General features: G+C 31.9%; 3 protein-coding genes across 5 annotated transcripts; 1 reads left to right on the top strand and 2 right to left on the bottom strand.

Annotated features, from left to right (window-relative positions):
• The first annotated feature begins 11674 nt into the window (after window positions 1-11674).
• On the top strand, window positions 11675-15060 carry LOC106779631 (putative methylesterase 12, chloroplastic). Its single transcript, XM_014667784.2, has 5 exons — window positions 11675-12154; window positions 12950-13189; window positions 13281-13424; window positions 13682-13816; window positions 14565-15060. Exons 1-5 carry the CDS (start codon window positions 11918-11920, stop codon window positions 14835-14837), a joined length of 1029 nt encoding a protein of 342 aa, XP_014523270.1. The 5' UTR covers window positions 11675-11917; the 3' UTR covers window positions 14838-15060.
• Window positions 15061-15635: 575 nt separating this feature from the next.
• Window positions 15636-17414, bottom strand: LOC106779639 (B3 domain-containing protein At4g01580). The gene is made up of 3 exons (XM_014667793.2): window positions 17265-17414; window positions 16191-16769; window positions 15636-16088 (listed from the first exon to the last, which is right to left on the bottom strand). The coding sequence occupies exons 1-3, from the start codon at window positions 17364-17366 to the stop codon at window positions 15843-15845; spliced, it is 927 nt and encodes a 308-aa protein (XP_014523279.1). The 5' UTR covers window positions 17367-17414; the 3' UTR covers window positions 15636-15842.
• A 2489-nt stretch (window positions 17415-19903) lies between these two features.
• LOC106779638 (regulator of nonsense transcripts UPF3-like) lies at window positions 19904-26170 on the bottom strand. 3 transcript variants are annotated; one of them, XR_001377189.2, is made up of 14 exons: window positions 25907-26170; window positions 25724-25830; window positions 25533-25628; window positions 25330-25428; window positions 24998-25077; window positions 24785-24883; window positions 24152-24284; window positions 23299-23399; window positions 22438-22930; window positions 22206-22295; window positions 21985-22100; window positions 21857-21903; window positions 20640-20756; window positions 19904-20337 (listed from the first exon to the last, which is right to left on the bottom strand). XR_001377189.2 is itself a non-coding variant. In XM_014667792.2 (13 exons), the coding sequence occupies exons 1-12, from the start codon at window positions 26068-26070 to the stop codon at window positions 21865-21867; spliced, it is 1617 nt and encodes a 538-aa protein (XP_014523278.1). In that variant the 5' UTR covers window positions 26071-26170; the 3' UTR covers window positions 19904-20337; window positions 21857-21864. The 3 variants fall into 3 exon arrangements, 1 of the variants encoding a protein (XP_014523278.1); XR_001377190.2 differs by having other exon boundaries at window positions 24182-24284; XM_014667792.2 differs by lacking the exon at window positions 20640-20756.
• Window positions 26171-27694: the final 1524 nt, after the last annotated feature.

The raw sequence follows: 27694 nt of genomic DNA, 5'->3' as shown, positions 1-27694 counted from the left end.
TTTAGCACAAGGCCTACGCGAACGGTCGCACGTGTGCTTAAATCTTTTCAAAATATTTTTTATTGATTTTTAAATTTTGTAAAAGAAAGGGAAAAGATTTTTAGCACAAGGCCTACGCCAACGGTCGCACGTGTGCTTAAATCTTTTCAAAATATTTTTTATTAATTTTTAAATTTTATGATTTTTATATTTTTATTTTTATTAGCAAAGGATATAACAACACACAATAATGAAACAATGTCAAAGCTAAAGAAATAAAAAAACAAAGACAATAAAACGAACATCATAGTCCAAGCCCAATAAGAATAGGGGTGTAGAGATTAAAAACCGGGGGTACAACAGCAAAGTTGGAGGTGGCATGTAGTAGTTGCTGGTCAGGCCCAATCTTCTTTTGTTTGCAGAAAGGGAAAGGGGTGTGAACGGTAGCAAGGGGGGTGCAGTCCGAAATAGCGTACTCAGCCCAAACCTCTTCTTTTGTTCACAGAAACAGAGTGAGGTGTGAATTGGAGTGCCAGTGGTGGCGAGCAAAGAAAAGGGCCCATGCCAGGCCCAAAGCCCTTCTTAACCCTAACAGAAATTAGGGGTTCCAGCAGCTCCACCCCATTTCTTCTCATTTGCAAAGCAGCACCCAAGATGCTCTCCTTTGAACGAAAAACACCATGGCACACACCACTGCTCACGGCCACGATTCAGCTTCCGGCTACAGCAAACCGAGGTCCAACAGCGTCGCCGACAACGATCCTCGTCGCCTGAGCCACTAAGTCGAAGTCGTCGTCCTCCGTCGAGCTGGTCGCCACTAGATGCAGCCAGAAACTCTGTCAACGCCGACGGCCACCGCCACGGACTCTGCCAGACGCCGCACCAACCTANGCCGGAAGAAACCNCACCTCTCACGACGGTTGAAAACACTTGCTCTTGCACTCTGAGAGCCCACTGCTCTCACTGCCGCTCGCCTAAAGACGTTGTCGTCAGCCAAGGCCGCCACTCCATTGCCGGCGAGATAAATTCTTCTTCCTCTGTTATGCGTGGCGTCGTGGTCGAGTCACTTCTACTTAGAATCCATATACACCGCTAGCAATTAACCTCTTATTTGTGCCACGCTGTGCTGGCCGTGAGTCCTGGGGTTTTGATGATGACAATGTCGTGAGAGTGGGTGAGGTTAATTGGGGTTGTTCTGTTGGGATTTGCAGGTGAATGCTAGACGGTACTGGAGGCGATTGGCTTCTTCCCTGCTTTGCTTTAATTGGGTTGGATGCAGAAAAAACGGAGCAAGAGGGTTTTGTTTCGTTTGGCTTTTTGTTTTCTGTTTGTGCTATGGAGAAGGGGGTGACACCGTAAACAACTCAGGGANGTTGGGTTGATTGTGGCNGGGNTGATGATTCTGTTGAGTTGATGAGGTTGAAGATAATGATGGATGCTCTGATTTTGAGTGTAACGAAGGTGATGGAATGGAAGAACGACGAGAGAGGTGATTCTGTTTGAGGAAAAATGGTTCTCTCCCCTGCTTGATTTGTGTCTGTTTTTTTTGCTGATAAGAACAACCAAGATGAAGAAGGGGCCAATGGTGGAGTGTGATGGCTCTGTTTTCGGTTATGGGTAAGGAAAGAGAGGTTCTGTATTGTGTTCTGAGGCTTTGTATGTGTCTGATGAGAAAATCACTGAGAGGTTTCTGTTGAGTGAATGAGTGATTCCAGGAGCCGTGTGTGTTGAGTGATGGAGAGAAAAGGAGTGTCTCTGTTGGGTGATTGTTATGATGGTGAAGATGAAGTTGGTTGTTTTCTGTGCAGGTGGTTCTGATTTTTGTTAATGGGAAAGACCAGCGTTGAGGTCGTTACGGGTGGGATGCAAGAGGAGAATGTGCCTGATGCGTGATGATGGAATCAGTGAATTGTGGTTTTTTCTCTGTGATGAGTGTGAGAGATGTTTGTTAGGGTCGTCTCGGTTGAGAGGAGCAGAGGGGTGGTTAACCAACGTGATTCTCTGTTTAGTGGTGATATGTCCCCAAATTGATTGTTCACCTTTGTATTGTGATGATGCCAAAAACCAATCCTTCCTTATTTTCTCAAGATTCTCGTTCTAACAGTTTTTTCTTGCATTGTCCAATCCTTTCCACGCTTCAAAACAACTTCTCTTGCACTTTTCATGTTTCTTTTTTTCTTTATTTTTCGTATTTTTTCTTTTTCCTTTCTTCTTTCCTTTTTCGTTTTCTTTTTTACTTTTTTTTTCTTTTTTTCTTTTTTCTTTTTCGTTCTCTTTTTTTTCTTTTTTTTTTCAAAAGAATATATAAAAAATAAATTCAAATAAGATAATACAATAAAAAACTAAATCAAAAGTAAACTAAAAATAAAAATAATTAAACAAAATAACATACAATAAAATAAACCCTGTTATTTAGTCACCCGGACGAAATTGGGTGTTGACACTACTATAGAATCTACTCATGAGATCCATGGAATTATGCCAAACACATAACTACCAAACACCATCGTGGAGTCTCATCACGAGGTCCATGGAGTTATGTCAATCATCAATATCAAACCAACAACCAGAATTCATTATCATTCTCTTATCATACTTGAAGTAGTATCATACACATTGCCATATTCACTAACCATTAACATATACAATATCCACATCAATAATATCAATTTGTATAAAACATTATAAACCAAATTAACTTTTGAAAGTACAAAAAACTTAAAAGAAAACCCAAAATAGAGGCTTAATACTAGATTGGCGCCCAACCAGCAAGTCACTCGCCTAGTAAATTAATAGAAATAAAAGCCCAGACCTATAGTAGAAGAAGTGGCGTTCCACTTCTTACTACTCATCCACCAAACAAAGAACACAGTGCTCAGTGGCCCAGAGTTTCCCCTCAGTGCCAAGAACACAAAGAGCTCATTATCTTCACAACGTTCAACACCGAAACTGGTCGCTCAACATCCTAGAGTCTAGTGGCTCTCTAACTTCATGACTCTCAAAGCCACTCCATGTCTCTTAGCGTCATACCAGAATGTCAGTAACTCTGATTCTTGGTCTATGTGTATTGAACTGTTTCCAAATGACCAAATTGGTATCCTAATACTTGAAATTATTTGGGAAAAATGTTTAAACCTTGGTTTGGATATCATTTTGCTCAAATGGTCAATGACCAGATCCATTAGATCAATCTCACACTCATCAAAACCAACAACCAATTTAGTATGCTTATGCATTTTATTTCAACCTGATAAAAAGTTAACTAAGTCTTAAATGACTTAAACTAAAATTTCTAACTCCTAACTAACTCAAGAACCAACTTCCTTAGAGTTTCACTTGTCAAAACCTTCATTTTTCACCCAAAATCATAACTCTTTACTCATACATATACCCAATAGTTAAACCACTAAACCCTTTCCTTAATCTCATCAATTCAGATAAGGAAACATCTTTGATTTCACCAACAACTCCTTCCTAATTGCCTTATACTAAACCAAAAATTATAAATTCAACAATCCAAATACTTATACATATCACAGTAGTCCTTTAACATAATTCAAATCAATTAAATAATCATTCTTAATCATCATAAATCATTCAAGACCAATAACATTCAACCAACAATTTATAATAGAAATTCATCACATCAAATCATCAACTTTCATAACATTTCACGTATATAGACAAAATTATAAATATAATTTAAATTAAAAGTATTAGTTAGCTAATATAATAGCATAAACAAAAACAATTACACACTCCGTTCTTACTTAGGGGTCTCAAACTAGTTTTATACTAAATATCCTTCTGAATTTAATTGTTTTGTTTTAAGATTATATTATAAAATATTGTTACCAAATAGTTGCTAATGTATTCTTTTCTTTTCTTTTTTGAACGAAACAAAGTAAATTAGTTTCTTAAAACTAAGATAGGTAATGTGAATAAAGAATAGTCATAACCAATTATCTTAATTGACTTTGAAACGTGCACTCGTAACGTAACCATCATTATTCAAATTTCAAAAGTTTATAGGAATTCAACAAATTATTCTCTCTTCCAGTACGATAATTAATAATCGATCTGAATTAAAATTATTAAATAGAATTAAGCCAATAATAAATGAGATATCATTAAATAATTAAAAACTATTCTACAAGGACTTAGGAATTTATCTTAGAGAAATAAATACTTGTTGCCATAAATGTTCGTAAAAATGTCAACTATTCTAATATCTTTCTTTCTCTCTCTCTATATATTAACAAGCTTTCTAATATACTTGTTATTTGATGAAATATAAATATTCACGAAATAGTCACTAATTTATTAGCATGTTTTGGATATAAACATTTTTCTACAATATATTTATTAAAAATTCATTATCTAATTTAAGAAAAATATAACGTAATTTAAAAAAAAATCATTCGAATTATGAATTATTTTAAAGAAGTGATATATATATATATATATATATATATATATATATATATATATATATATATATATATATATATATATAACTTATTATCTAAAGCTTTTATAAAACGTGCTTAACTGTTATGATCTATTAATAAGTTCTCGTGCATGGTTTTATGTTCACGAGATAGAAATATTTAGCAACAATATTGAAACTAACTTTCAATGAAAAAAGATACACATTCATAAATAAAATTATAAACTTATATTATTAAAAATTATTTCAAACAATAATAAAGCATCAATGTACATCACAAAATCCAATGAGATGGTTACAAAAACTTAAATCACAGTCATTAATAATAATTAAGTTCACTTTCATTGAATGTCAGCATGATAATAACCCCTTTATCACACAATATGTAATGTATAACCAAAAAATTAAGAAATATTGTTCAAAGAAATTAACATCAAACAAATAATAAAGTAAAATAAAAAATGTTATATAATATGATCAAATGTCACTGAGAGAAAATTAATGTGAAATTTCAAGAGATAACCACTAACTATGTATAAATAATTAGAAACTAGAGAAAATTTTGAGAGATATTAAAATTATCTTTTACCACCATCTTAGCAATTATCTTTGATATAGAAAAGAATTTCATATATAGGCACATGCATATCAATAAACACAAACACTTATAAATGAAAAGGTATATATTTTTTTACAGTTACATAAAGTAAGTGTCAATAATAAAACAATTAATTCTAAAAAACTATTTGTAGGAAAAAAAAGTCTAAAAGAGAAAACAATATTGACTTTAATAAAAAGAAACAGCAAAAATTGAAAAATTATAATCAATAAAAAAAGTGAAAGAAAAGAGAAAAGGCTGTTATGGAGAAGAAGAAAAAAGTAAGCGCGAATAAGGGTGAAAAAATAGATAATGCAAAAAAAAAAAAATCCAAAATATTTAAAAATATAAACTAAAATAAATGTGACTAAATCCACAAAATTTGACTTTAAAAAATAAATTTGACTATTTTTAAGAAAATTACTGTAAAAATTTGTGGTCATTTTCCTGTATGAGTTCACTTTTGAATAGTGGAGATAATGATAGTCTTTTAAAAGATGTACTTATTTTTAAAATAAATATTTATTAGAGAATACAAACTTAAAATATTAAATAATTAACCATCAGTAAACAGTTTATTTTGAAATAAATTGTTGAAAAATACTAAAATAATAATATAAATTTTATATTATAAGTATATAATAACTAAATCGACTCAATTTATTTTATTTAAACTTTAATAAATATGTTAATTTTAAATAAAATTGAAAAACTCCACTTATTAAAAATATGTGGATCCGGAGTATTATTTAACAAGGTTTGGACGAACAATTTTGTAAATATGTATAATGTAAATGCTTTAGAACATTCTAACTAAATTATCAATCAAAGTATATTATTAATTGGTTAAAAAATAATATATTAGTTTTTTTATTATTATTATAGTAAACTTTTAATAATTTATTTATTATATTATATAAGATAATAGATTATGATGATGTTATATAATATAGGATATTAATGTGAATTTTCATAATTATTTTGATGTTTTCTTTTTGTCAAAGTCGTATATATTTTTAAATTTGTTATAAATTCGAATTTTTAAATAAACATATATAAGTTAAGACTTGTTTTTCAATATTATAATTTTTTTTTAAAAAATGAAATAAAAGATTTTTTTTTTAGCACAAGGAATAGTTTATTTTAAAAGAAAACAAAATAAACCTGTTTAATTATAAAATAAATCAATGGACAAATTGGTTGATCTTATTTTTTGAAGTTTAATTGTATCTTGAGTAATTTTCATAACATCACAAGTATTATAATGGGTCTTATAAAGCTAAAAGAAATGAGAAATAAATAGGAAAATTTGTATTTGACAACTATGATCCTTACAGTGTGGAGAGGTGGTTCATCTTATTTGTGGAATCATTAACTATTACTATTTAAATAACTTCACTTACAAATACAAAATAACATAAGAGCAGTGAGGAATTATGCATTTCCAGTCATGTCTACCATTAGAAGGTAGATTTTCTATGAACCAAATTATACAATTTAAATAAAATGAATTTTACATTTAAGTATTATAACATTATATTATATTTATCAAAGTTTTTAATTATAATGTTTGTTACATTACAAGTTTCTTTAATGTGGTTGTTCTTTAGATGAATGTTGCTTATGAACATTGGCATAAAAAACCTAGCAAGAATGTTCTACAGTCATATGGTAGTATGCATAAAAGGGTAGAAGAAGTGATTGATTTATTTTGAAAATACCCTCAGTAAAGGGATTGCATATTAACATGAGTTGAAGATAGTTGTAAAAAAAAATTAATACACTAGATCATCACAACTTGACAAACTATTGTCGTATGTCATCTATAATCAATTATAGTGAAGATGTCATGTATTCCAGAGTTGCGCACACATGTTGTTGAGAAACTAGATAAGCTGAATAGACAAAGAACCAGATTGGAAAATAAGTGGTGAGATTTGTCTACAATGCTAGTTCCTTGAATATTGAAGTAGTTGTGGTAAAGACAAGAAATAGATGAAACTGACTATGTATCATTCCATGTATCCCCATGTGTGAAAGAATGACAGGTCTTTTCATAAGATTAATTATAAATGTTAATTCAATTTGTTGTTCTAGACATTAATTCACCGGACATGTTTTATGACCCAATTCTTCTCAAGTTTTTTGTTCTTCACAATTGTATAGAGTTTGTCCAGATTTCCTATTGAGTAGAGATTTTTAGGAATTGATTGAAATTTAACTTGACCTTATCATATTGGTGTCATTTCACATTTGTCAAACAAATTAACATGGTGCATGTTATCCACAATTATGCATCCTTGAAAGCTTGGATTTGTGTTGATCACTCTAACTTTGATATGGAAACCATAAAACTATAATAAAGTGAGATTTATTGATAAAAAAATATAGCCAAACCTAATATTGAAGAAAAAAGTAAAGAAGAATTTGAGATATTAGTTTGTTATATATTATACATGGTCACCTTAAATGTTATTTATCCTTGTTTTGTGTGTAGCTAGATCATTGTTAGGTACATTTTAAAAGTTGAGTATCTTCCTTCACTCCATCTACATACCAATGAGTAGTAAATTGGTTTAAGGTTAGAAATGGGTATTGATGGTTTGGGATAAATAGGTCAAGGTTCAAGATGTTGACATTGAATAATAATAGTTATGGATAATGCCTTATTCTATATGGGTCGAATATAGTGCATTGACCATTACTTTTGGGGGGCAACTGATTAATGGTATATGTCAAGGTTTAGGATGATAGTAGTGAATAATGGTGGTAGACACCAACTTATTCAATGTAGGACACTACCTTGTTCAATGTGGGACAATGCCTTGAATCTTAAACTGTTTAACAACACATTATTTAAAGAGCAAGAATGACATGTAACATTGATACTAATTTACCTCAACTTTTGAGCTACATTAATTTTTCTTCGAGATCTCTTAAAAGCTTTTACTATAACCAAACATTAATTACAAACCAAGTACATTAGTCACTCCTAACAACATAAGTACATAAACTCTTGCCAACATGGGTACATAAGTCACTTCTAGTTACCCTTTTTTATCTCCACTTGAAACTAAGAACTTCACATTTTTTTTTTCTACTTCTAGCTACAAGAAAATCAAAGGTTTAACATTAAGGAATAACTCTTATAAAGAGGATTTACAATAAACCACAAGTCTTGTGCTACATCAAATTTTCCTTTAAGAAATCCCAAAGGTTTTAACTATAATCAAATATGGATTACAAATGAATATACAAGTCACTTCTGACAACACGAGTGCATAAACCACCATTGATAACATGAATGCATAAGTCACTCGTAATTACCCTTTTTTTATCTCCTCTTGAAACCAAGAACTCTAATTTCTTTTGTCACTTTTGGCTACAAGAAAAACAAAGGTTGAATACTAAAGAGTAACTCTCGTTGATAATTTACAATAAGACTTCATTAAAAAAGTGTTTACTTCACAAAATAAAGGATATTACAATTTTCCCACCCACACTTATGCAAACACTAAAATACAAAAAGATATAGGCTATGTTTTTCCATACAAAAGAATAGTAATAGATGTTTTTTTATGCATATTCATCTTTTATATATATATATATATATATATATATATATATATATATATATATATATATATAAGTGCTCATATATTAAAGTTGTAAAACAATCTTCTCAAGATATATTCATTATAATTTTAATATTATATATTTTCAATTTCAATTTTTGGAAGATCATGTTTTCTTTTATTGTTATGATCAATTTGTCAATGGATTAGGGTTTACCGTCCCATCGATGAAAATGTGCGTAAGTTGTGGTCCTCCTATTGAAAATTTATTTTTGAATGTGTTGGTGGTATGGTTTGTAATATGTGTTTTTTTGTTGACATATGGATATGACACTATTACATATAAATATTGGTTGAGATGTACAAGGACTTTGCTCAAGTTATAATCCACTATGACAACAAGTTTGTAAATAATGGGACATATACTGGGGAAACAAGTACATGGGCATGTGACCTAGATAGATGAATTTATTTTGAGGATATGGGTTATGTTATAGTGAATGAGTTGTGGTGTTATATTAGAATGGGTTCTATGTTGGAAGAAATGTTGCATTTATTGTTTGATGATAATGGTGCAATTCACAAGGTGTACATTGCCAGGTGAAATGGTGAAGTTTACTTGTTTGTGGTACACATATTTTATGAACCTTAGATAGTAGACATTTGTTGGCATATTTTCCTGATAAGGGTGATGCACCTGTATATAGTGGGCACAATACTAATGTGTACAGTGGGAAGGAGGTTAACGTTGAGGGTGAGTATCGTGGTGAGGATGAGGTGGAGGTTGAGGTTGAGGGTTAGGATGATTGTAGGATTGATGATGAGGTGGAAGTTGAGGTTAAGGGTGATTGTCAAGGTGAGGATGTGATTGAGACCGATGATGAAGGTGAATGTCATGATGAAGATGATGTGGAGGCTAATTGTAATGGTGAGGGTAGGGTGGAAGGTGAGTGTTAGGCTCAATATGAGGTGGAAAGTGAGGGTGAGACTTAGTATGAGTTTGAGGTTGAGTATGTTACTGGAAATGAGGTTAGGGTGAGTCATAAGGAGGATTCTTCTTTGTTAAGGGATCAGACAATGAATAAAGGTCTTGAATGTATCAAATGATTAGTTGGTGCCAATTTGATTTTGATATAGATAATGTATTGAAAGATAATTTATGGGAAGGTAACATGGAAGTTGAAGTCAAAATTGTTGAACAAAGACATTGATGGTCCATTTGAGACTTCCTCCCAAAATATGAGGACAGAGGATTGTGGGATGATCAAACCCAGCATAATGATAAAGGATTGTGTGATAAAGAATGGAAGTCAAAAGATTCAAATAATAGTGAAGAGAGTGAAACAATGAATAATGCCAAAAATAATTATAAAATTTTTGAAACCCTTTTAATGTCAAAAAGTATTACTCGATATAAATAAAAAGTAATATAAATAAGAAGTAAGAACATATTTCAAAAACAAGAAACAATTTATACAAGTCATAAGAATGTATGAGATGAATGGTAGGAGAAATTTAAAATTTCTTAAGAATGATAAACGAAAAGTTAAGATGAAATGTTGGAAGCTCAAAAAAAATATCACTAATATACTTATTATATATTGTAAATATATGACTTCATATAATTACTGTTGATTGAGAAAAATTTAGTACAACCTTAATCGTAATAGATCATTTAATTATTAAAGTGTTTTATGTACTTAATTAATATATATATATATATATATATATAAAAGCACGTGATATAATAATCACTTGCTCGTGTAATTTAATTTCTTTAAGCAATTTTCATGTCTAATGTCAAGTGCATTTGATTCTTTCAGGAATCCGTATATATTACACCTACAAACAAAATGCTCTCCTTTCACACAAACTTTATATATAAATAGTTGGTAGAAAAAGACTTCAATCACCTCAAATCATCCCCTATAAAATATTCTTTCAGATCTATCGCTATAATTCTGAGCAATTCACTAGAAAAATATATCCAAACCCCTACATACATATTGTAAGTTTGTAATTTCATTATATATATATATATATATATATATATATATATATATTTTATTTTTTTTTTTTTTTCAACAAGGAACAACATATGTTCAATGCAACCAACTTGTTTAAGACACAAACTACCCATATTTACTAATTCAAGTATCTCTAAAATAAAATTGTCATAAAACATCTTAAAAAGATTTTATTTTACTTTAAATATATCTCATTTTTGTCACATTATTTTCAAAACATTTTTTTCACAATTTTTACTTTAATATACATATAAAAAATCTGATTAAACTTGATCTTCTTACAAATATTTATTTGCACTTCATTTTATTTAAATCTCAAAAAAGTTAATTTAATTGAGAAGTGTTGACCATATACTTTCTCACAATTTCTCAATACACATATTTTATTATTAATTAAAATTATTTAAATATGAAAAAAAAAATCAGGATATAGACTAGTTAAATAAAAGTAACCTATGAAATTTTATGATTTTGAAAACATATCAACTTATTAATTATAGAAATATGTGAGTAGATACAAATAGAAAAAAAGATCTTAGGGAGAAAAACAAATTTTAGTAAAAACAATGAGTTATTATTCTTTCTATATTTCATTTTAACCAAACCAGAACAAAGAGTCTTATTTCCATGCTGATACACTACTCATTTTCAATCGAATACTTCCTTAAGAATCTAAAACAAAGGTTTTAACGTGACCAAGGTACTTTTGCCCAAGAAATAAAGTTTCCTACAACCTTTACAAGAGCACAGTAGAAGACGAAAAACTTGACCTTTTTGAACCAATTCATATATATAGTTTTTTCAAAATGATGACATGGGTTGGACTTGTCTGCACGTTGAAAACCATCTACCTATTATGCGCTTTTTTTTAGCTCAGTATGTTTGGGTTCAGTTTCAATTCTCTACACCACGCCACTGTTTTGTAAAAGTAAAAAACACTTATTAAGCAGAGTAATAAAGAAAAAGGTCTATTTTTTTTTTGTTAAGTTGAAGTTGAAAGGAATAGAAAGAGAAATGAATTATGAATTGAAAGTCTGGAGTCGTTGAAATCCAAAGCAATTAATAAGCTCTAAAATCAGTTGGTTCCTTAGCATATTTTTCCTTTTATATTTTTTGGCATTCATACCCAACAACTTAACAACTCCTCCAACCCTCCCTCACCACGGAAAACAAAACAAAAAGACAAGAGATAGCGATAAAGGAAGAAATTCAGGGACCATAGTAGGCAGAAAAGAGAAAAAAACCTCGACTTTCTTTGTTTTCTGAAGAGCAGTGAAGAAAGTGAAAGATGGGTAACAGTTTTATTTGCATGACTAAGAAGGATTCGAAAGATGTTGGATCGAGAAGCAAGAGAATGGGTAGATCACAGAGGAAGCTTGTGAACGAGGAAGAGCTGCATCTTCAGGCACTGTCTATGGCACTTCAGCAGCATCAATTGTCTCAGAGGTTCGAAGGGTCTATGTCTCGGAGGATTGGCTCCTCTAGAAGGCATGCTGCGTCTGAATCTTTTTCAGCCAACAAGCAGGTGTGTGCCTGTTTTGTTTATTTAATTATTTATTATATTATATTTGCCATGAATTGTGGGTTCTGATTGAAAAGTTTTGATTTTTGAATCATTTCTTCACTGCCAAAAAGTAGCTTGTCATGATTAAGATCTTTGTGTATATGGGATGGGTTGAAAACTAGTGTTTGTGATCAGTGGCAGCATGTTGACTCAACATATCAAGCCGGGGCTGAAAAGTGCACATAGAAAAAGAAATCAAAAGGGCTACTTTTTTCGATTTTTATTTTTTTAGGTAAAAAAGGGGGTTGTTCCTTTTCTGCCTCAAAAGGTGCATCTAGAAAAGTACATGGCCAATTCACTGTGCTTTCAAAAGAAGATGCGATTTGTTTATGATTAGTTGCCTGCATCCTATACTGGTTAACATACCCCACTTTCCTTGATTCCGCTATATACTTGTGCATTTTGACCCTAGCTGTTCTGAAGCTTCATGGGAAAATGCTTTTCTTCTAGCCTTTTAGGACAGTCTAGCAAAATTGTCTAAGGAAAAAACTGGAGATGTTGTTTCATGTTTGGAGATAGATTGTTTGTGAACTAGAATGGAAAGGAAATGTGTGATCAGTACTTGCGCTCTTCACAACCTTGTCTTTGCCAATAAAATTGGTTAGGAAGCGTTGTTGGTGGTCAGACATTAGCTATAGCCTATAGGGTATAACAATGCTATCTCTTTTTTGATTGTTCATGTTAAAAAGTTAAAATATGTTTGCCCCTGTATTTTGTATGAAATATTTGCCTGATTTGCTAGTGTATCCTGTGCAGGTTCCAATAAATCTGGAGAACATTAAAATAAAAAAGTTTGTACTGATCCATGGAGAAGGTTTTGGGGCATGGTGCTGGTACAAGACTGTGGCCTTGCTAGAAGAAGCAGGGCTGCTCCCAGTTGCCTTAGATCTTACTGGCTCTGGAATTGATCTCACAGACACTAACAGTGTCACTACATTGGCTGATTATTCAAAACCTTTGACTGTTTATCTCGAAAACCTTCCTGAGGATGAAAAGGTTTGGCTGTGTGACAATGAACATTCTTTTAACTTGAAGCATGCTATTATACAGCATTCTTTTATATTTCATGAAAATGGAAACTTTGCAGGTTATTCTTGTTGGTCATAGTATTGGTGGTGCATGTATTTCTTATGCGTTGGAGCATTATCCTCAGAAGATCTCAAAAGCAATTTTCCTTTGTGCTACAATGGTATCTGATGGTCAAAAACCTTTTGATGTCTATGCTGAAGAGGTATCTAGTTAGCTTCTTTTTGTTGACTTACGTGATCAGTTGAATTTTTGAGAGTGGTGAAATACAATCCAACCTAAATTATTCACAAAAGCTTCCCAAGTTTGGAACCATTTCTTACCAATTATGTTATATCTGGGACATGTATTGCACTTCATTCTTTCCTATACCTCTAATATGCTAGTTCTGGAGGAAAAAATTATTTATTTTGTATTTTACTTTTTTTTTGGAATAGTTCTCACCAATTATCTGCACTGCAGCTGGGATCTGCTGAACGTTTTATTCAAGAATCAAAGTTTTTGATACATGGGAATGGTAAAGACAAACCCCCGACAGGATTTATGTTTGAGAAGGAGCAGATGAAAGGGTTATATTTTAACCAATCCCCAGCAAAGGTACACAGGATTTAAGACTATTTCTAACTTCTCCTCCAAATTTTTTTAACTGCTATATTCTGACTGTCCATTCAAATTAGATACTTGAAGTTGTATGATTTGTGCCCATATACCTTCAATGATGATCATACCTTTTATCTTCACTGATTATTCCACATTGCAAGCTTCGTGCTTGTAGAAGATTTAAATTGAGTAACTGAATGACCATTAGTGTAACAAGGCAAACACAAAATTGTTCTCCAACATATAGTGGAGCCGAAAGGCAATTTTGTAATTGTTGTTGATCTATGAGCTCTGAGTGAGGTAGATAACGCCCTCAGAACTCAAAATTAGCTTGCTGGTATTCAACCACCCCGCTTTAAGTTGAAGAAGTAAACCCCTTCCTCAAAACGCTCATGCGTTGTAGTTGTGTTATCCCCTTTCATAATGCTTTGGGACAGAGTTATGATTTCATAAAGACAGGTCTTTATGGACAAATCTTCGAAACGATTTCTTAAACTTGTGTTTTTTATTTTGAAAGTTGTTTAATTGCCCCAGAAAAGGAAAGAATTTCTTAAAGCAGATAATACTAAGCAGAAAGTAGTCAAGTGAATCCTTGAAAGTCTGTATCAAGGGATTGTGGTCAAATTAGGATTGTTATTGATTCTGATTTTCTCACACACGTGACCAGAATGATAGCTTGAGCATTTGTGGTTTTTGCATTAACACTTTAAAGTTCTGATAATATTTGGAATGAGTTGTATTTCAGGATGTTGCTTTAGCTATGGTTTCCATGAGGCACAGCCCTCTTGGTCCAATCATGGAGAAGCTGTCTTTATCTACTGACAAATATGGCAGTGGGCGCCGGTTCTACATTCAAACATTGGATGATCGTGCACTTTCACCAGATGTCCAAGAGAAGCTTGTGAGGGAAAATCCACCTGAAGGAGTTTTCAAGATCAAAGGCAGTGATCACTGTCCATTCTTCTCCAAGCCGCAAGCTCTCCACAGAATTTTGGTGGAAATAGCTCAAATTCCATAGCTTAATGTACAACATAATTTGTTCTATCTTTTCATCTCTTAGGACCACACACAATTGTAGAGTTGATATTGCTTTTTCTATATCATGAAACAGCAAGCCCAATTGGGAGAAGTATTTTTATTTTTTATAATCTTCAAATATAATAGAGGAAGAAGCGTGATTTCATCCCATTTAAGACAAAATATTATTCAATCAGTAAGTGACCTCTGTAAGTTTTCTTTTTCATGTGTATAGAAATATTTTCTAGTTCTAATTCTGCTTTGACAACTAATTTTTGTTGCGAGTTCATGTTAGAGTAAAATGGGAAAATGTCCTCTATACATTAAATATTTTCTAATGTCAGTCTATAATACAGTGTTCCAACACCATGGTCGTAAACCAAAAAAGAAAAAAGAATAATGTCTAATCCATTTGCATGCACAAGGTGAAGGTGTTAATGACCTATTATCCTTCCCATCTGTACTCAAGGAACCTTCTTTCAAAATTCTATAATCTTGTAGGAAACTCCTTACAAGGAAATAAAGTTAATCATTTTACTGGTTCTTGTACATTTTAAGAAATTTTGTAGTGTTTACTGTCCAAGATTATACATTTTAGCAAGACAAAACATACAGGGACCATCGAACATAAATCAAAATACCTTAACAGGTTCCTAAAGAACATTTCGGTTGGGGAAGATGCATGATGCATGGTAGCGGGGTTTGGCAATCCGTGTACGAATAAGAGGAAACTCTTAACCATGAAGCAATCAACAGGTGTTAGTGCTATGTCTACAAGAAAATAAGGAATGCACACACATAATACATACATACTAATTGATTAAGGTTTGTACTCTGGTGGATTAGAGTTCTGATACATAATGTTGATTTAACATCTCCAAGATGATAATCTAGTCATAATTTCTCACCCAGCATTCACCAACCAATTAACAGCAGATATTAATATTGAAAAAAAGCTACATATCAATAAACTACTTGGTGCTGTTCAAACGTCAACATCATAATATTAAGCTTCGCCAGGCACAGTACATTTTAGCACAATGGGGTCCCTCTTTATCAACTCCAACAGACATTGATCTCCTTCTGATAGATCGTTGTCCCTCATAAATTTTTTCCATCCCCTCGATATTATCAATGCTCTGGAACGGCTATGACATGAGCAAGAAACATCCCACTGCTCTCCATTACTATTTTGGAGCATCATACCAACACCTGGCTTCAGATACTTGCAAGCAAATTCAGTTGACACATACTGCACAAGGAACATCAGCTTTAATTTGATCACTGCAAAACATTATTCATGCATAATTCACTACTTTTTTTTAACTCTATATTGAAGGTAAATTATTCTCACCAATCGAGAAGACTTGATGGTACAAGTAACAGAAGGGTTTCTTGGCATCAGCCTATCACTAGCAGTAGCAACATCCTTTCCTATCTCCCAAGAAGAGTGATTTCCTCTGCATCCACTTTTGACTTGTTTCCCATGAGAAAAATCACGTTTTTTCTTCCTTCCTTTAGTCTCACTTGGACGTATTAAATTCACATCATCTTCATCCTTAGTTTCTACCCCATTCCCCACTATACGCTTTTTCTTTTTTGTTTCATGGCCGTGGTGCTGCTCATTCTCAAACTTGGACCTCTTCCAATTTGGTTTATTAGTGCCCCGAGTTTGGAGAGGATAACAAATCTCAGCAGCAGTAATATCAAATATAAGAACACGAAATTTTGAGTTCCCTACATATCTGAAAATTAGGTGGGAACCATACCCTATAGAATAGTAGTTTACAAACTCTCGCCATGTGCTGCCAAAGAAAACATCTTTACCATATTTCTTCAACATCATTTTCCAAACACGACCATCAGGAACACTAATTGTAGCAACAGTTGATAGTTCATCTCCAAATCTCTTTATAAATTCCTCAGGAATTCTCTGCAGTGATCATTTCTTAAATTAGTCACTCACACTAAGTAGATAATTTATAAACTGCAACACTTTCTTCTCAAGTGAAGAAAAGGAGCAACGAAGAACATCCTCCCCAGGTCATGCGCAATGCCATAGTTATAACTATTTAGTTTAATCAACAGCATCAAATGTTAAACATGCAAAGAAGTTACAGAGTATGTCAGCAGTGGGAGAATGAAGCAAAAAAGAGATAAGTACAGACATTTTTTAAACGGAAAAAAAGAAAAAAAGATTCATTTTTTTTTTTAATGAATATGTTTGCATGCATAGAAGTACAAACAATTAGGCTAACTTCCTCCAAGTTCAAACCTTTCCGGTTGTGCGCATATAGAACATAGACAGAACTCCAAACTTTGATCTAAAATAGAAGGAAGCATGTAAAATGATGCATGATGTTGGTGAAAGAAAGAAGAGAAAGGAAAGAAAAAAGCAAACAGAAAAATGCTTAGATTTGTTTGTTACCATTTGGTCAGCATGAATAGCAGAGGGTAGTATGACCTTCAGAAAATGCTTAGATTCCCTCTTCGACGACCCTCCGCCGTGCTTTCTCCGCCGATCTTCCATTGTAATAGAGGATTCTACCTACATCCACCACTTCTTGGGTTGACAAGATACCTAATACTTCTTTCGAGCATTAAAAAAATTAATTTCAGCCTTAATTTCGTGTAATATAATTAATTTTTTTAGTTTAGATTTATTTTTTTAACTTTGTTTTTATTAATTTTTATTTAAATTTTATATATTTTTTAATTAAGTATACATGTTTTAATTTTTCTTTATTTAATTGATTTAATCACTATTAAAAGATACAAGATTTTATCTTTCACATTATCTCTTATATTAATTAAGAAACTGTATCATTGTTATCATGATGGATAAAGTGACAGATTTTAATAAAAGAAAAAAAATGTTAAAAAAATTAAAACAATGAAGACATTATCATAAAAGAATGAATAATATACTAATTAATACATATTTATTTGACGTGTGATGTGAAAATAGAAATATTATTTAAATTTAAATACATTTTTAATTTTTTTATGGACAATTATAATTGTTAGTGGAAAAATTGAATTTAGAATCTCTATCTTCATTTCTTTCAAACTTATAAATAAGTGTTAATCAATTAAGTATTTCAGGAAAACTTTTAGAAAGAAAAACAATAAAGTAAACTTATTTTTATATAGATTCCTTCTTAATTAAATTACATTTAGTTTTCTTTTAAATATTTTTAAAAAATTTCAAAAATCTTGAATGATTATAACACAAGTTTAATTATTTCTAGTTTTACAACTAATCCAACTTATTAGAACAAGTTTCACCACTCATAATATAAATTAGTTCGAGTGACTAGAGTTTTTAACTCAACTACGTTAAACTTATAAATATTTAAATTCATTTATGAATCTGAAAACAATAAATTGAAAATATAGAAACAAAATATAATTCTAGTAGAGAGGATTTGAGATAAATATAAAGTAGTTCTAAAAACTTATAAAACAAACTTTTCTTTTTCAAAGAAGGAGTCTTAGACGATGTGAGCTTTTAAAGAGAAAACAACAGCGTGAGCGTATGTAAAGATAATTCTTGATTTTCTTCTCTTCATGTAGTCCACTTTTTATATAAAAAAAAATCTGGTATTCAGAATATTAACCTTCTTGTAGGGATGTAGTCTTTTAGTACGAGGTTAGAAGCTATGTTGCATCTTGCAGAGGCAACTATGTTGTGTGTACAGACAGACAAAAACTATGAATGAAATATTCCTAAAGTATATTCTTACCTTTAAACATTCTTCTGATTTTGATGTAGACTTTTGAATAAAGACTTTATACTAAAATAATTTGAACAAAAAAAGAAAACACAATACAATAGACAAAAGAATACTAATATATACATGTATTTATGCATTATACGTGTTCTTAGCATTTAGACATAATTTGTTGAGTAACTTATGAGGTTCAGGATATCTTTTATGTATAGTTTAACATTTTGCAATTTTATCCTAGACAGTTTTCATTGTTAAACGTTATTTCATTTAAACACTTTGTTAAACTTCAAAATAAAATTTTCTTAGATGATCTTACTTTAATAATTTATTCCTTATTTATGTTTAACAAATACATATGATAAGTATCAGAGAATTAAATAGACGTGACAGAGTTTGATTATATATATATATATATATATATATATATATATATATATATATATTTCAACAATTTTATCATGCTAATCATTTAACTATCCTTTTTCAGACTAAATTTTTTCATATATACGCAAGAGAGCAAAGATAGTTCTTTAAGATCTTATTAGAATGTATATCTTAGAGCATGCTTATATAAGAGTGTTTAAGATATAAATATCAGAGCATTAAAAGGATGTTAAGACATAAATATTAGAACTTTTAAATAGGCATAGCATCACAATGTTTATTCAAAAATTGAGTCGATGATCATGATCCGTACTTTTATTTTGTCTGTCTTCTAAAACTAAAAGGAAGGTTTTGTTTTCAACGATGTTATGTTTGATTTGTTATCCGTCGAGTGGTGACGAAATTTGGTCTTAGTAATTCAATGGTGGTGAGTGAAAAAGTCGTCATTCAACGAGTAAAAGTTGTTTATAGGATAGAATAATAGTCTCCCAAAGCTTACATCGACAGAAAGTTTCAAATTTCTTTAGCCTAAACAAACTTCCTGATCAACCTTCGATTAAAAATAATATGTACCTAATAAATTCAGTTATTACTATAAGATTTTTGTTAAAAATAGGTAACTTATTTTTCAAATTAACTAAAGGAAGAAAACCATTATAATGTCACTATATTCCTAGTATTGAACTTTTTAAAGAAATAATTAATGCAACTAAAATCAAATTTATGTTGTGTTAAATAAAAGATACAAACTACTCTTCATCAAATTATTAAAAGAAAAAAGATGAAAATAACAGGAAACGAAAAGGCATGGTAAATACAGAATAATGGGATTGCCCCAAGCCATTGAGAAAAAAAAAGGGATTAAAATAGGGTAGGAGGAGGTGGAAGAAAAAAGGGTTAAAAGAGGGATGAGGTGTGAAGAAAAGGGGAATTAGAAATTACACAAAAATTCCTCTCTTTGGCGAATATTTTAAAAAATCTTCATTCATGGAGTATGGGAGTTTTCTTGAGGACCAAGGGCGTTATAATATCCTTACAATATCACGTACACCATGTGCACGCTAAAAATAAACTACTAGCCTTCAATACAAAATAATATATAACCAACTACTTGTCCACTGAACGGGACTAGATTTTTCACTCTTTCCAACATAGTGTCCCATGTTATATACCAAGAACTTTACAGTTACAACCCAAACACAAACATTTCGCAACACTGAAATATTCTCAATTCAAGGAGACACTAACCATAATGAGTCTAAACCCACCCATATGGTCAACAATGCCAATCTGTTTTCAGTAGATAATCATGTCAACGAGGTCTGTAACTTTGCATTCCCTTTAATGTGCAGGCTCCATCAGGCAAACAACCGGATCATTTTACTGCAAAAATTCAGAAGTGACATCAGAAGCCAAACAATTTTCAGAGAGTAAGAATGATATTAATCACATAAAAAATAAATTGATCCCTCTTATGGGACCCAACAAGGTTCCCACCTTGAGACTTTGAAGGTTATAGGTTATATTTCCACAAATAATCTCTCAGGTTGTATGGATAGGGCTACACATATATTTATCCTCCCCCAACCTCCCAGGTGAGGGACTCTAAGTCATCCTTCTAAAGAATCAACGTTCAACTATTCAATTATAGTCATTTTAATAAAAATATAAAATGATGCCCATACCTTTCAAGTTGCTTGGACTCAGGTTGACCTTAATTAGTTGTGGATGATGAATGATATCCTTAACAGAGACCATAGCTCAATTTTGCAGGAATGATGTCCTGACTGATTAGACTTAATCTGTTTTATAACATTACTAAAGTTAATTTCAATATTGAATGCAAACAATACACTTGAACTGAATGTCCAACCAAATTAAAAGTAAAGCATCATTTTTTTTGTACTGGCACATTTGTTCAACACTAAATTTAAAGAAACAAAATCCTCTGTCAAATGTTCCAGTATGGACGCAGTGATCTACAATACCAGATGCCAAATTTGACATTTAGAGGCATCAGATCAACTTATTACAGTAATCAATTACCATATTACATGATGGTAAAGAAACTTAGTCAAGCAATCACCTTACTTCAATAGATTTTAACCAACAAAATAACAGTATATCAAATAATCCAATTTGTAAACAGAAAAATTCTTACATAAACTCGGTGTAGTTATGTTGGACCCACTAGTTTTTATTTTCTTCACATGAGAGAGAAGATAAGCATGGAAAGAAACATTCAGTCACAAAATAATCCCTTATATGGTACACGTAGCATATTTTCAATTACAAAGAAGATTGTGTCTCTATGAGATGACAATTCTAATTCTCACGTGCTGCAAGAACCTATTTTACTTGACATTACAGATTCTTCATCACTGAGTATTACAGAAGTCCAAACCATGGGTTGGCACTTGATACAATTAGAGAATCTAATGTTTCTATTCATTGACACGCCATCTATAAAGAAAGTTTGAATCTATCATCTCCATTCCTAATCAGTGAATGAGGCGAGCTAAGGTTCAAGGGCTCCTCTAATTTCTTCTGGAGTCTCCTCTTATACTCTTAGCATTCACAGGCTCAGCCTATATTTTAAAATGGCTAATGGAAGCCCAGGCCGCTGATCCACACTATTTTTTCTACAAACATATCTTTAATCAAACGTTCTAAAATGCACTCAAAATAAGCGAGCAATTTGAGCAGTCGAGAACCTACATTTCTAACCTATTTATGAAACAAAAGTAGTAAAAAACAATTGCATAACAATTACAAGTAGTCAAGACCAATTTAAGTAAAGATTTTCAAAGGGATACATTATATCAGAATGAGGTGCTAGTCCCCCCAATACAATAATCTCAGGTACAAGAGGCAACATAGAACAAATACAAATCAGGCTTACCACATATTTTAAGACCCTGAAGAAGATTTCTGAACCCAGACTTGCTTCTGCAGACATAAGAAGTACCTTACACACAATGATTCAACAAAATTAACAATCCAAAATATATCAGCATATCACATGTATACCTCATGAGCACTGTGCCCAACACTTTTCTTTGAATGTTTCCCTTCACTTATACTGACTGCACCATCATCCTTCACTACATAGGAAGCTCCACGACGTGCAAAATTTCTTTGGGAACCTATAGTGTTCAAAAGTGTAGTTGAAACAAATTTAAACTAAAATAAGACAAATAAATTCTATTATCAGTCTTTAATTTATAAACAATTAGTGAAGAGACTCCAACCATTCTCAATAGAAGGATTGCCGCGTCCACCTGCAGAAGCAGAGATTTCACTGCCCCTGTTCCAAGAAGTAACGTTTTCTTTTACTTCTCCTGCTCAGGCAAGAAAAATACCACCAAACTCAGCTTTATTTTTATGGCAGTGATATCATACTGTTTATACTAAATATTGGAAATAAATATATCATTTATTTTGTTTGTAAACAACTCACAATAGCCTAGTCAATAATCATACCTTCAGCGGATTCAGGATTTGACAGAGTAGGTTGTGCCATTGAAGATGAGTAGTCACTACCAGCATGTGAAACATCAGAACGACGAAGGGGTGTCCAAACACCACGATCAGGTCTATCCTTGCTTCTAGTACGTTTTTCTGTTTTCTCACCACTACCCAAACCATGTGGATCCCTTTTTACGAATTTTTCATCCAAAGCACTCTTAGAATCCCCTTCAGAATTAACTTGTGCAGTATCGTGATATGAATGTTGATCATTTAACCCGGACCTTGAACCAAAAGGANGAGGTGGTCGCTTCCCATTCTCTNAGCTTAAAATTTGAATTTTATGTTGCGTCCCAGTAGGAGACTGACTTTGACGAGCTTCATTATTTAGAAGTATGCTCCTGATCAATCTTCCACTATTTTCCCGTCTCTGGTTCTGTTTTGCATGAGTTGAAATAGGAGAATTTCCAGATTGTAGGNTTTGCTGTTTTATTGTANCCTCAGTGGCCTGAAAATTCCATAAAAANTTTTATAATAGCAAATTTACNATGATGAGCTTATTAACATTTGAGTGCAGGTTTCACAGTGCACTTGAGTGATTAAACAGCTTCAAAATATTTTAAGGAAGATGTAACACTCAAATTACTTCCTACTGGAAAATAGCTTTCAGGTGTTTACTTGAACACACCAACTAAACCNTTTATTGCAGGCTAAACAAATATACTTTTATTTAGTCTTGTTTATTATGAAGAAAATCATTTTTGAAGCAAATAAGAGATATTATCATATTAATGTGATTAGAAAATGCAGAAAAATGGGGGAAAAGTAGGTATAGTTATAAAGAAATGAAACCTTTATAGGTAAAATAAAACCTACACTGGGAATTTCCCGCTGTTTCCCTTTTAGAAGAAGGACTTTTTTCTTTCCAGAGTCAGAAGACAGTGGAATTCCANAAATGGAACCTTCAATGCCATGCACTGCAAATTCATCAATCACAAATAAAAAAATTAAAACACTTACCAGCTACAATATATGAAATTCAATTAGAAACTTAAGCATTGGTATAGTATTGCTAAATCTTAAAAAAAAATGCAAATTAAATATGGATGACCAGATCCTAGCTAATCTTAGTTCCAAGAACAGCGGGCATGTCTCCAAAAGAGGGTTGGTTCCAACCACCACTTTCCTAAGTCANGTCCACTATCATTTAGAGAAAGTANGACTGCAGGGGATCCAGATTCTTCCATAAAATAGATAACAATAAAAAATGAAANATTTATATGCAATGGTATTTAATAAATGTAAATGAAGAACAAGAATGAAACTCAAGAGACGCGTGTGTTTGAATTGAGGTTCAGTTCCATTGAACAGAAAAACAAGTAAAGTTTCGTTGACTAAGTCCTGGAAATCAGGATTGGAGTACAACAAACACACTTATTAGTTAAGACATCATGCCAATCATACANCATTTATAAGTACAATCTAGGAACTAAACCATAAGCAGCAAACAAAAATGGTTGCGTTGCAAGATACTGCAGAGACAAAAAGCTGAGGTCATGCTAGACTGCATGTTAGGCATCTTGACTCAAATATGAACGCAACTAAATACAGNATACACATTGATTTGTAACAANTCAGAATTCTGTTCATGAAGTGAAAGTTGATAATACAACATTAGATGTGCANATGTAGAATGACTAAAAATNAAAAGTCAGAAAAGNTGAATTACATGCTTCAATTTCAGAAATTCCTTTCATACTTGATTCAGCTGATAGATCCTCTTGCCGGGGAACCACAATAAAGGATGACTTGTCTTTTGACTCTTTGCGAGCAGCACTCTTGGNATTGTCCTTCTGAACATACTGACAATAATCAAAGCCAATTTTCAGTAAGTAACACAGTCCACTGTTCTTTTTGCAAGCACAAATAGAGCATCTATATATCAATCAAGCAAAGGAAAAGTCAGACTACTGAGGCATATCAGAACAAATGTTTTCAGAATTATTAGCATTAGAAAAAAAAAAAAAAAAAAAAAGCCCAAATGCAATGACAAGAAAGTTGAGAAGAAAAAGGTTGAGCAGGTACTATGAAAGCAAATAGATAAACTACCTATATGCCCATATACGCATACTTAACCAGTTCACAAACAGATTGGTTTCTAGGCATCAATAAATCCCCTTTAATTCTCTGATCAGCCACTTAGGAAGAAATAAGCCAATAAAATAGTTTACACTGGCTTTCTTCAATCAACAGAAAACATACATCTTTTATGAGAATGAAGTCAAAGCTTCAAAATAACTTGCGTGATTATGTATCCACAACAGCAAAAACACTAAATGTGCATTCAATTTCNAAGGTTTACCTTCTTCTTTTCAGATCCTCGTTTAGTATTGCCCGAGCCAGGCTTGCCANGCAAAGCAGCTCTGGATCTTCTGCTAACTTTTGCCACCGCTGATGAGGCCTATGAAAATAAAGCTTTCTTTTAATCAATAAAGTANTAAACAATGAATTAAATGCACAAGAAACACGACACAAGAAACAGCAAAAAAAAAGCTCCACAGACCCAGAACATTACCTGCATACCAGTGTCAGCAGCACGTTTCTGTCGAACATATTCCATCAAGGGAGTGACAATAGGTGTTTCCTTGTTAGCCCCTGGAAAGGAAGATACAGAATGAGACCAATGGTACTGAAATTTGTCTTCAGAATCACATAAATCCCCATGGACACGTTTATCCTAGAACCTAGAGCTAAGATCCTCCAGAACACATTTATAATTGAACAAGTGGAGAAAAAACACAGCAATGGCAGACACAGAAACGTCGTGATGTTGTTTCTAATGTTTATTTATGAACACACTTAAATAAAATTAAATAAAGTACAGTTGGTGATGTAATAATAACTAACCAGCTTGTTCAGCTTCTTTTCTTTCCAATTGTATCTCTGCANTGGGAAGATGCTCATGTGGCTTTGCAATGAGTTTGAGGAACTCCAGATAGTCTGGATCTGTCCGTGTGAAATATAGAAAAAATGAAAATCATAAATATAAAAAAAAGCACATGATATAGCATGTTACACAATTAGACAACAAAAATCACAAGGATACGAACCTTTATAGATGGTCCCTTCACGTCCNTCCTTCTTGGTAGTTGGCTTTGGAACACGCTGGGAAGGGGCGTACTCAACAATCGCTTTATGTTGGGCACCTGATTGAAAAAAATTCAACACGAAAACAGCAGTGACATACTGAGTGAAAGACGTGAAGTGTAAAAGAAAAAAAAAAGAAACAGAAAGAAATTACCTCTCTCGTTAACAAAAACATGTCCATCGAAGAACTCAGCGAAGTCGAAAACATCATGAGGAGAATTGAAGTCTATATAGGCTCGGGAATGCCTCTGACGCTTGTGGCTGCAAATATGGTTAGGGTTTTGTTAGGAATAAATGAATGAAGGAAGAAATTGCGTTTGAATGGATTGAAAGGAACCTGGTGTTGCCGGGTCTGAAAGAGAACCAATTGTAACGTGAAGCGAAGTGCGAATCGATGTGGTGGAAGAGATCGGATTGAGTGAGAGAAGGAGGCAAATGCCTAATCACCACTTTCGTCTTCTCCCTTTCCGACCGAACCTTCATCTTCCTTTCTTCCATCATCACTCAGTTTTTCTTTCACATCATTCTTTCTCTTCTCTCTTTTCTTAATTTCTTAACCAAATTCACTCTTTCTCCTCCTCTCTCTTATAACCTAATTCCTAACAATTAAGCGTCCTCTTCTTCCATCATTTTTTTTTTTCTATTTAACCCAATAAAATATACTCATAGTAAAAATATTTTATTGTCTCTATTAATTTCTATATAAATTGTTAAAACTAACTAAATCAATTCTTAGCTAATCTAATTTTTTTATTAAAATTTAAGATTTATTATTATGTAGATATAGATAAACTCAAATAGTTTAAAATCCAAAATGGATACATATTAATAGTGTTTTTGGTATATAACATGTCTGCATATTGTTGACGACTGAGAATTATAATATAAAACCAATAAATTTGGAATATTAGTAAACTTATACACAACTACTAATATATGTTTAATATCATTAATAATATTACAACGACTAAATGAATTTCCAACCACACTACTAACTTAATTTGGAAGAGGTGTGAAACTCAAGGTCTTGAAAAAAAAAAGTTTGATATTTATTGTAACAAGTTCCCTGGTTAAATTGAGACAACTCTTCACTTATTAAAAGATTATTCTACTTCAAAATTGACGAGTTATTTACTAATACGAATATCCATTATTGACTAATTAGTATTTTTTTCTTACAAATCAATTTTAAATCTTGACAATCTTTTGGTAGATTTATTAGTGACAAAATAACAATCTTTTTATTGTGTATTGTAGAAACATGATTAAAATCAATATTTTGATGTCAAACTAAATGTTAAATGGAGTTAATATATGAAGCAACAAGATTATATACAAATATCATAAATAGAAAAGATTATTGGTTCTTTTATTTTTATCAATTTTATGGACTAGAAATAACTCATTACTAAAGTAGAAGCTATGAAATGAGAGTATTTGGTCATGCTTAGTCTTTTGGTTATTAAGAGTTTAATGTAGAGAAAATCTTTCAAACTTTCAATTTATGTTAAGAGTATCATTAAGTATCTTTGTTAGTTAGGCCGATAAAGACGTAGGTACTAGTAAATAGTTTGTAATTTTCATATATAATGCTAGAGATATTGTTAGTATTGACTTAATACTTTACTCTAGTCTTACATATTTGTAGTTTATGTGTATTTTCATATAGCTAAAGAATTAGAAAATTAATAATTTTGAGAATATGTAAAACTTCTTTCATTTATGTTCTAATTTGATGTTTATTAAGGTAGATCAATTATCACATATGAAATATTATCTACTTTGAAGCTCGATTACCTTGTCACACTTTTGTTCTTAAGAGACATGTAGGTTAAGGGAGAAAAATATACATAAATTACCATTTATTTTTACTCTTAAGTAATGTGAGTTTTTGATCATATTGAAAAAAGCTCTCAATTGAGGACAAATGGTAGGTGTGACTCAGAATTGAAATATTGTTTAAGTAAGAATTTGATGTTTTTGTCATGATTTTGTCCTTAAAAGATGCATTAGTAAATTAATAGAGAAGGATGTATCTAAGTTACCATTAACATCAACTCGTAAACAATATGAGAATTTTGGAACAAGAAACGTTTCAATATTGAATGAAATCAAATAGATATAA

Source organism: Vigna radiata, unplaced genomic scaffold, assembly GCF_000741045.1.
Source record: "Vigna radiata var. radiata cultivar VC1973A unplaced genomic scaffold, Vradiata_ver6 scaffold_368, whole genome shotgun sequence".
Classification (NCBI taxonomy): Eukaryota; Viridiplantae; Streptophyta; class Magnoliopsida; order Fabales; family Fabaceae; genus Vigna; species Vigna radiata.
This window is presented reverse-complemented; position numbering and strand designations above follow the sequence as displayed.

Coding starts and splice junctions, on each gene's coding strand:
- LOC106779631 (XM_014667784.2), top strand. CDS start 11,918: ATGGGTAACAGTTTTATTTGCATGACTAAGAAGGATTCGAAAGATGTT. Junction 12,155..12,949: donor CTTTTTCAGCCAACAAGCAG/GTGTGTGCCTGT, acceptor TATCCTGTGCAG/GTTCCAATAAATCTGGAGAA. Junction 13,817..14,564: donor TTAACCAATCCCCAGCAAAG/GTACACAGGATT, acceptor GTTGTATTTCAG/GATGTTGCTTTAGCTATGGT.
- LOC106779639 (XM_014667793.2), bottom strand. CDS start 17,366: ATGGAAGATCGGCGGAGAAAGCACGGCGGAGGGTCGTCGAAGAGGGAA. Junction 16,770..17,264: donor CTATTCATGCTGACCAAATG/GTAACAAACAAA, acceptor TGATCACTGCAG/AGAATTCCTGAGGAATTTAT. Junction 16,089..16,190: donor CCATCAAGTCTTCTCGATTG/GTGAGAATAATT, acceptor TTCCTTGTGCAG/TATGTGTCAACTGAATTTGC.